Source organism: Phanerochaete carnosa, assembly GCF_000300595.1.
Source record: "Phanerochaete carnosa HHB-10118-sp unplaced genomic scaffold PHACAscaffold_1, whole genome shotgun sequence".
Lineage (NCBI taxonomy): Eukaryota > Fungi > Basidiomycota > Agaricomycetes > Polyporales > Phanerochaetaceae > Phanerochaete > Phanerochaete carnosa.
Window position 1 is genome coordinate 2,855,561 of NW_006767628.1, and position 9,044 is coordinate 2,864,604.

Sequence of the window (9,044 nt, forward strand, 5' to 3'; positions counted from 1 at the left end):
TAGTTCTTTTCAATTGATTTCGTATCTGATATCTGGACAGGTCAATCTCATCATGAGTAAGCTATCCCCTCGCGTCTGATGGCTTGAAAGAGCACCCAGTCATACGTGGTTCGTTCAGGCCAAAAGTTTGCAGCAGCCCTGTTTTCGGTGGACCATGTCATGCTTACTCAGGGCTTCTAACCTGTTCGCACATTCTGCTGAATAGTTGGCTCTAAGTACATACATGTCTCTTTGTAATATCGCTACTAATGACACCCTCTACATCATCTGTGAACAAATAGTACTTCATTGTCCTTGTGGCGCCTTCGGCCCTTCTTCGGAAACGGGCGCGAGTTATGGGCGCCTCGGAGAATGCTGTGAATATGATCCAGCACAGTACTTACGAATCTATTTGGCGTTCTTCGAAATTCCCTTTTTCTCCGCAGCTATCACCAGCATGACTTCTGAACCCCCACCAACGTACTCGCAAAATATCTTGAGCGATCCCGGCGGAGAAATTCATGTAGACGAGCCTCAGATTCTGATTGTACCGCCTTCAGGCGGGCTCAGCTTTCAGAAGGGGTATCTCGGGGCGGACGGGGAACGGGCTGCTATCGAGGGAGAGGTGCTCATCAAGGGTTTAAATCATGACTCGTGGAGGCAAGTGTACGTGCTGCAATGTTCTTGCACAGTCAGTAGTTATGGACTAAAAACTTCGCCCCGCAGGACGATTGCTTTACGCTGTGTTGAACGGTCCATGGCTACTGAGATTGACCTAATCTCAGTCGAGACCGTGTTATTCTCTTCAAAAGGGAATGATACCGCAGTACCTTCACAAAGCTATCTATTCTCCCTCCCACTGCCGCCTGACGCGCCGCAGTGCATACACACTTCACATTCTGCGCTGGAATACACTCTAACTGCGACCCTTCATCCGTCTGACGCCGCCAAAGCTCCCGTCTCGAGCACAGTACTCGCCCACACACGACGCTATGCATCGCACCCAGATATGCTGCAAGTGATGTCCGAAACACAGGAGATCACAGACCCCACGCCAGTCGCAGTGCAGGTACCCCGGACGACTTTCAGAGCAAGAGAACACATACCCTTGTACATTTCGATACCGTCTCCGAGGCGAGAGCTAATCTTGGACGATGGACTTCGGCTGCGGAATATACGCGCGGAACTCGTCAGGATGGTCGAGCTGAGCCCCAAGGACAAGCCTGAACCCGAGGACAGTCAACAAAGCCAGCCAAACACTTCCGCTTTTGTTCCCGTTCAGAAATCTAACGATATGTCCACTTCGTACGCCCTCGACCTGCGCCAATTTATCGGCACGCCCGGCGGCGGAGAAGTCATCGCGCTTTCGGGCACTTCATGCAGGCTTCACCCGACGCGCCCACTTCAAATCCGCTTAGTATTGCACCCTCGGGAAGAGGATTCCCCACACAATTCAAACGAAATACACGGGGATGCACTTTCCAGCTCGGGAGATGTCGCGCATGAAGTCAGCACGTCGTGCACATCTATATCTCAATCTACAGTGCTTCACGACGTCTCGTTCTCCATTGTTGTTCACGCGACCTTCATGAACATGCGTTCACATACTGAGCGAGTCTCCACCATCGCTATCCCCATTCTCATACTGCCGCCTACTGCACCTCTTCCTGAGGTGGAAGAGTCTTTGGCAATGGATTACCATAAGAAGCACGATCGTCCTCCAACTCGGACCGTTAGGCAGGAGGACGGTGACGCGCCGCAGTACTCAGAAGGTGAGCCGGGGCCCAGTTATAGCGCAGCACCTCCGCCCTTTGAAGAACGCGATGCGCCACCGCCTTTCTTCTCCGCCTCTGTCGCATCCGGGTCAAGACTACCGACGTTCCAAGAATCGGAGACCGAGATCTACGTCCCTGTCGAGCATGACTCAGCCATGATCCCGCCGCTGCCACCTTCTCAGCTAACGTTCGACGGTGAAGGAGTCTTGTTCGGATTCCCACCGTCTGAACAGTTCGATGGTTACCAGGAGCAGGAGCGGCCTGTAACACCTCCACCTTCGATGGAGATGGCAACGCGCGATCCGAATGTCACCAGCCTCGCGATGCTGGACGGGAGGTCTGCACTGAACGCACTCGAGCTCGCACTCGAGCAACACCCAGACGCTTCAGCCGAAAGCGCAGTCCCGCCGCCTCCACCCCCACCCATGGATGATCCCTCAGATCCCCCACCGTCCATCGACTCTGTGTTCCGATCTCCGAACGCTCACCACGGCCAACCGCCTCTGATGCACCCCGCAGTAGCACCTACGCAGTCAAATGCAGCTGCGAGCGAGATGAGCTCACAGCCAGGGGTATCTCATGAGCATGCCCCTCCGCCATATGGTGTGCCAGATGAACATGCATCAAGCAATGATCAAGAGACCGTTACTCATCCGCCGCCGTATGTTGATCTTGTTCCGGCAAGGGAATCAGGGACCGAGTAGATAATTGTGCTCACACGCCGAGCTGTAGTTTCTCGCTGACGCGGGTATGTCAATATGTCCAGATGTAATAAATCATAGGATACATGTACCGGTGAAACAAAGGGCGTTGAATCAGGAAGATGACAGCGATAGAAAAAGAAAGCTGTACGCATGCGGTCGGTGGAGAAGTCAGCTGGGGTCTGTGCGTGTATGCAGAGGCATTGCAAGGAGTCTCAGCAGTTGCAGGCGTCCTTGCCCTTAGTTTGGTTCTCCTGCAAGTTCACATTGCCTCCTTGAGCACTATCGCCCGCACGACCGCCCGCAGCACCTCCCCGGCCGGCGCCACCACGAGAGGATGCCATAATTTGGTCGATTGGTATCTTCTTGGCTATTTGAGCGAGATGAGTACCGACCTTGGAAGTTGGTAGATATAAGATGGGCTCACCGATCTCCGTAAAGATCTCAACAATGCCTTCGCCAGTCTTTGCACTAGTCTCGAAGAACAGTAAGCCTGCCTCCTGAGCATACGCCTCTGCCTCCTCTCTCGGGACCTGTCTCAAGCTCTCGGGTTCTCCTCCAGCAGCGGCCTCTCCAGGCGTGGCGGTGGCATCATCCGCCTCGTCTTCAGCATCAGCATTGGAGGAAGAGGACAACGATGGTGATGGCTGGACGAGATCAACCTTGTTGCCTGCGAGCGCAATGACTATATTGGGATTCGCCTGCCGTTGAAGCTCTTTGACCCAGGTCTTGGCCTTCTCGAGACTAGACGCTTTCGTAACGTCGTAGACAACGACGGCGGCCTGCGCGTTACGATAGTACATGGGCTATAGGTAGAGTTATGTGCCACTGAGCAAATTCAGCTGAGGAATCCGTGTGAACGTACGGCGAGAGAGTGGAAACGCTCTTGTCCAGCAGTGTCCCAGATCTCATAGCGCAGAACGCGGTCCTCTAGTCTACACTTTTGGGTCAAAAACGCAGCACCGATTGTCGGTTCCTTATTCGCCTGGAACTCGTTTGATACCTATTGGCGAGGAGTGAGTGACGAGCTACGGGATCGCGAGAACATTTTGGCGCGTACGAAGCGGAGGACTACAGAAGACTTCCCCACAGCAGCCTCGCCTAGATCAATCAAATGTGTGAGTATGGCTCGCAATGTACTGACCGGAGCAGGACGAAGTCTCAATAACACCGCCCACGACGAAACGCACCAAGTAGAACGAGCTTAACCTGAACAGATTTATCAGCGGCGGAACCTGAGGCGTCAGCCATGTCGTTAATAGGCCGTGAAAAAGCAATGAAAACGGAGGAGGAATTGAAGGAAGAAACAAGAGTGAGACGGTATGACGATCAAGGACAAGGAGTCTGACCTGGCGTCTACCGTACACGCTGCGCGGGGTCCTGCGGCGGGGCCGCATGGCCCGGGCCCTGACTCTGCCGTGGCTTTTGCAGGACGAGCACAATCGAATACAATTTACTACATTGGAAGACGAAGTGACTATACACTGTTCTTGGTATCTATCGAGGCTGCCTCAAAGAACGGCTTTAGCTGGTCGCAAGTAACGTACAGCCCGTCTTCAAGCTCCACAGCGGGCGCATCCTTAAATACTGCGGGGCATTCAAATGGTATCGTAGAGTTCTGGGTCGCTACGGGTTCCACGGGGTCCACGAAAGTCGTCGGTCCGGCAGAGGAAGCTTGGCTGGCCGCGGTAGGAGACTCCAGCTTGGAAACGGGAGCAGCATCGCTGCGTTTCCTAGTCTTACCAGCGGGCGAATTAGGTAGTGCGGCGCTCTGGTCGTAGAACCAAAACGGCTGCGATTGGTAGCTGCTGATGTACTTCTGCAGAAAGGACGCGTACTTCCCCTTGGGATCGCCATATGCTGCAGCGACCGTTGCGACATGCGGAAAGATGTCAGAGACATCTTCGCCTTTAGGATTGACCGACATCGCGTAATCGAGTGCTGTCTGGATTGTCGCACCGTACTTTGACTTCGCTGTCCAAAAATTTAGGCCCAGCTGGTCGCCTAGCTTCGCGTTGGTCTACAATAAAAATTAGACATCTCTGCCATGCCGTTTACGATACAACAGAAGAGACTCACGATCATCGCCTCCAAATTGAAGCACCGATAATGGAAAGGACGGGTCCGAACGGCCTCAAATGGTTGCTCGCCAGACTGCGAAATCTGGTCCAGGAACTGGTTGTTGAAGTAATTCTGCAGGACGGTCGCTGCTCCTTTGGTATCGCCCGTGAGCATCTTCGTGGAAGCCAATTGGTTCACGTAGAACGTCAAATGGTTGCTGTGGCGATGGTTAGCTTTCGCCCAGTGTCGCAACACTAGCAGCGCTCACTTGGCTTTGGTCGAGACCTCCTTCCCAAGGTCGCTGTTCTGTAGCCATGAAACGTAGTTCTGCGTCCAAGTCATCATGGATTGTTCTCTGGTGGAGGTCCAGTCCGGGCTCTTCGTGCTTCGCAGCAATTGAATCGCGTTAACAACCTTAACCATCCCCCGCAGATCGAGAATACCCGTGAACGTGCCGACCTGATGGGTCTTCCCGAGTCCGCGTACGAGCTGCCCGAAGTTCACGTTGGGATGCATGCCCGTGCTCGAGGACAGAAAAAAGGTGTCGATAGCGCTGGCGACATTCTGCGAATAAGCTCGGTTCTTCTGAAGCGCATAGGCGATAGCATTGAATACGGCCGACTGGGACATGTCTTGTGCAGCATCAGGACCGACAAGCTCGTCAGTATCAGGATTGACCTTTCCATCACGTACAACATATGGACACGTTGTCCACGCTGTCACGAAAGGCATGTCAATATACATTGTACATATACGCAGGATCACGACTTAGGACTCACTTGCACTAGGAGCGAGGCTCTTAGTTGGAGATGGTGTGCACGACGTCTTCTTCTGTTGAGTTTCTGCCGGTGCCTGAGCAGGAGCTTGCGTACCGACAACATGATTTGACGTAGACGTGGTACTCCCTGGAAGCGGAACAGTAGTTGGAGACTCAGGCATCGTTGTGGGCAGAATGGGGGGTATCGGCACGGCTGTGGTAGTACTATCCGGAACGGATGCCTGTCTGCGGGCATGATTCGAGTGTGGTACGTATGAGGAGCTGCCGTGCGGCGAAGACCGACGAACGCGCTTCATGCGATGGTGTGAACCAAAGATGTTCGTCCTCGATTGGAGCGAGCCAGCGTCATGAACGAGGAAATTGGCATTGACTGTTTCCGCTCGTAGATCTTCAATGTCGCTCGCAGCTGTTGCCGTGTCGCTAATCGAGTCGTCAGATCGTTCAGGGTCATCCGTGTCACTCCCGTCGTCAGAGTCCGGGTCCGTGGAATTAGGCGACACGAAGTGGGTTGAACCTTTCGAGCACCAGTTGCAGTCTGGCCAATGACTTGAAGAGAGTATGAGTCAGCCAATGGAATCGAGGTCCTTTTTCTCACTTACTACGGTGCCCAACTCAAGTAGTCACGAGGGTCGCCGCTCGGTGGGTTGATGCCTTTGGTAGCGATGACTAAAGAGATATTCGTGAATGGAAGCAAACTGAAGGGGGAATAAATGGATTTACTCCACGGGCCGTTCTTAGCTGTGCTTGCGGCTTTCGATGCGATGGCGTTTTGCGCATTGGCGGTCGCACCATTCGTCTTTCCATTGGATTGACTTAACACATAGTCGACGTTGACCCAGTCGTTTATATCGGCTACAAGTTATTGCGTAAGCGTTTGAAGCGAATGGGGATCCTAGTGGCTCTTACCAGTAGCTCCGATGATTGGATTCAGAAGGAGAGAGGTCACCAGTACCCTCAGAGCCATCTTGAGCGTAGAAACAGAAGGAAGAAAAGACCAGCCAAAGACTAGCTTTGGAATAGACGTATGGTGGAGGGCAGGCAACCTTAGAGCATTCCGGTCGACGGATAGTCTCGAGACGGCGCGTGGCTGACCGCGGCTGGGCAGCACGGATGCTCCGTGGGACAGTCGGATGTTATCCATAGGGTAATTCCTATGCAATACATCGTATACATGCCGGGGGCGCAAAGCAAAGGCTACGCCAGCCTATACCAGCCTCCGCGCATTCTGTGGCTTCTGCTTATTAGCACGTTACGTTCAGTGATTATCGATTAAGACGGGTCACAAAACAGCAAGGAGACATACTACGAGTCCTCTATGTGTATTTCAATTATACAACTCTTTAAAGGGAGAATGACACGCAAGATGTGTATAAGGTTCTCAGTTAATCGGAGGAAACGACCACCAGCGCAAACAGCTGAAGCATCGGTCATCCCAAAAGGGCAAATGACGCGCTCCGGCTTACTTAGTTTGCCGCGCTAACAACTTTCAAAATTTCTCCTCCGCTCTGAGGCTCTCTTTTCATCTGGGTAATTTGGGGCCTAATTCGAAGCCATCTAGCTTGTCATGGCTTCCACTACTACTCCCCCAGTGGCAACGACGTCCGTAGTGCTCAGGAAGCGTAAAGCACGCAAAACCGAAAACGAGCTTTCTTTACGTCTTGAAACTGCGTCTCTTTCTGGCGTCGAGCCGCATACCGAATCAGAGTACGAGGCCGGCGCACCAAACGGAGGGCCCTCTTCTTTCTGTGGGCGGGAAAGGCGCTACAAGTGCAGTCACGAGGGATGCACGAAAGCGTATGCTAAACCGTGTCGTCTAGCGGAGCACGAGAGATCTCACACCGGAGTCGTACGTTGAGTGACTTTTTCCATTAACCAAGAACATGGCGAACACCTTTATAGCGCCCATTCACATGTATCAATTGCAACAAGAGTTATCTTCGAGAAGCACACCTCCAAGCCCACGCTCGTTCACATCTTCCTAACTCCTCCAGGCCCCTGGTCTGCGAAGAGCCCGGCTGTGAGAAACGCTTTTGGACTGCACAGCATCTACGTGTGCATAGCGAGCTCCATAGAGGCAATAAACCCTTCAAGGTGCGTCTTCTTTGATTGCAAGGGGTGTATGGCGTTCTAAGACTTTCGGCTTAAGTGTATAGAGTCTTCATGTGAAGCCGCATTCTTGAAGCACCATCAATTGCGAGAGCACATATGCTCAGCACATGCGCCTCCTGGTGCAAAGCCGTATCGTTGCAGCCATCCAGGTTGTGATAAGTCTTTCCTCACGAATCAGAAGTTACGTGGGCACATGAGAACTCATGACGGTTCGTCAATAGACAGCATCACTAACTTGACCAACATTCATGTCCCTGCACGCAGAGAAGAGATATACGTGCGTTCATGCGGACTGCCTCGCGAGTCAGAACAACTCGCCCGCGTACTACCCTACCTGGACAGCTCTCCAGCATCATATGCGCACCGATCACCCACCAAAGTGCCCTCGCTCGTCTTGCAATGGCAAAACGTTCAAATCTCAGAGGGGACTGCGGGCGCACATGAAACTTCATGAACAGATCGAGGTCGAAGAAGCCATTGCGGCTGACTCCGACGCGGACAGTATCTTTAGTGAGCCGCCTCGCAAAAAGCGGAGGGGTGGTGAGATTGGCCGTGACTGGAAATGCGACGCTGAGGGGTGCGTGAAGGACTTTAAATCAGTAAGAGCATTCATAGTATGGACGTTGCGTATATTGAGTGATATGTCGCAGAAAAAAGCGCTAACAAACCATCGTAACGTCAACCATCTTGGACACCGCAATTTTATCTGCCCTCACGAGTCCTGTGGACGTGCATTCGGCTACAAGCATCTTCTTCAGCGTCACCTCGGGAAGATACACAAGGCTGACCAGGTTGAAGATGGATCAGCTGATGATTCCGAGGCAAGTGGAACAGAAAGTGATCCCCAGCAGTTGTGGGGAGTACGCGTGGACGATATCACCGGAATGTCCTACGTCAAACGTGCGCAAGAGAAGATGACATCTCCGCGCAGCCTTTGCTGTCCCTTTCCTGACCTGCACGGTCTCATTCCCGATGTCTATCAGGTGAAAGGTGGCGACAAGCGGTGCGAGTATGTTTTTACTCGCGCATACGATTTCCGTAGACACTTGCGCTCTGAGCATGGGTTAGAGGTGGAGAAAGAGAATGTGTACACTTGGGCGAAATCCGTCAAAGAGGCGAGACAGCTCTCGTAGGATGTTGTCTATAGTAGAATTGCTAGTTGTGTCTTCTTGTCAATGAGCTCGAGTATAATCAGATACGTCGGTTTCCCTCATCTTACAGTAATGTGTAATTTATTGCACAATTATGTAGAATAATATATAGATAGAAGTATTGCGTGGTATAAACATGGATGCGACGATGACAGTGGCAATGAGGGTCCGGGACATGTCTAACTTGCGTGCAAGAAAAATAAAGCAGCTATCACCAACAGGAAACACAGAGAAGAGAACGTGATCAGCACCAGCTATTTTACGCGGCAGATGATAGCGGGGAAATCCTGAGAACTCGGAAAGCGCCATATCTCCTCTCACAGAAGTACACATCATCGCCCTTCCGTCCAAGGAAGAAGACCTCGTCTCGTGGATGATCAGGGTCGCCGTCTGTTGACCCCGCGAAGTCGTTGCGTCCCGGAGACTTCGAGAGGGCAGCATTCTGCCTCTTAGGATGGAAGCGATGGGGTATTTTCGCTGTCAGCGCCGG

At 52.5% G+C, this 9,044-nt stretch overlaps 3 protein-coding genes across 3 annotated transcripts; 2 read left to right on the top strand and 1 right to left on the bottom strand.

The window, feature by feature from the left end:
* Positions 1-684: 684 nt before the first annotated feature.
* Positions 685-2,857, top strand: PHACADRAFT_247193 (uncharacterized protein). The gene has a single exon (XM_007390328.1). It carries the CDS (start codon positions 737-739, stop codon positions 2,456-2,458), a length of 1,722 nt encoding a protein of 573 aa, XP_007390390.1. The 5' UTR covers positions 685-736; the 3' UTR covers positions 2,459-2,857.
* A 1,075-nt stretch (positions 2,858-3,932) lies between these two features.
* On the bottom strand, positions 3,933-6,258 carry PHACADRAFT_156084 (uncharacterized protein; the record flags this gene model as incomplete). The annotated part of the gene is made up of 7 exons (XM_007390329.1): positions 3,933-4,475; positions 4,535-4,733; positions 4,785-5,232; positions 5,296-5,840; positions 5,894-5,960; positions 6,015-6,146; positions 6,201-6,258. 7 exons carry the CDS (start codon positions 6,256-6,258, stop codon positions 3,933-3,935), a joined length of 1,992 nt encoding a protein of 663 aa, XP_007390391.1.
* Positions 6,259-6,775: 517 nt separating this feature from the next.
* PHACADRAFT_133931 (uncharacterized protein) lies at positions 6,776-8,536 on the top strand (the record flags this gene model as incomplete). Its single annotated transcript, XM_007390330.1, has 5 exons — positions 6,776-7,140; positions 7,194-7,385; positions 7,441-7,612; positions 7,668-8,002; positions 8,054-8,536. The coding sequence occupies exons 1-5, from the start codon at positions 6,859-6,861 to the stop codon at positions 8,534-8,536; spliced, it is 1,464 nt and encodes a 487-aa protein (XP_007390392.1). The 5' UTR covers positions 6,776-6,858.
* Positions 8,537-9,044: the final 508 nt, after the last annotated feature.

What these genes read in the sequence shown, in the direction of transcription:
- PHACADRAFT_247193 (XM_007390328.1), top strand. Translation starts at nt 737, where the DNA reads ATGGCTACTGAGATTGACCTAATCTCAGTCGAGACCGTGTTATTCTCT.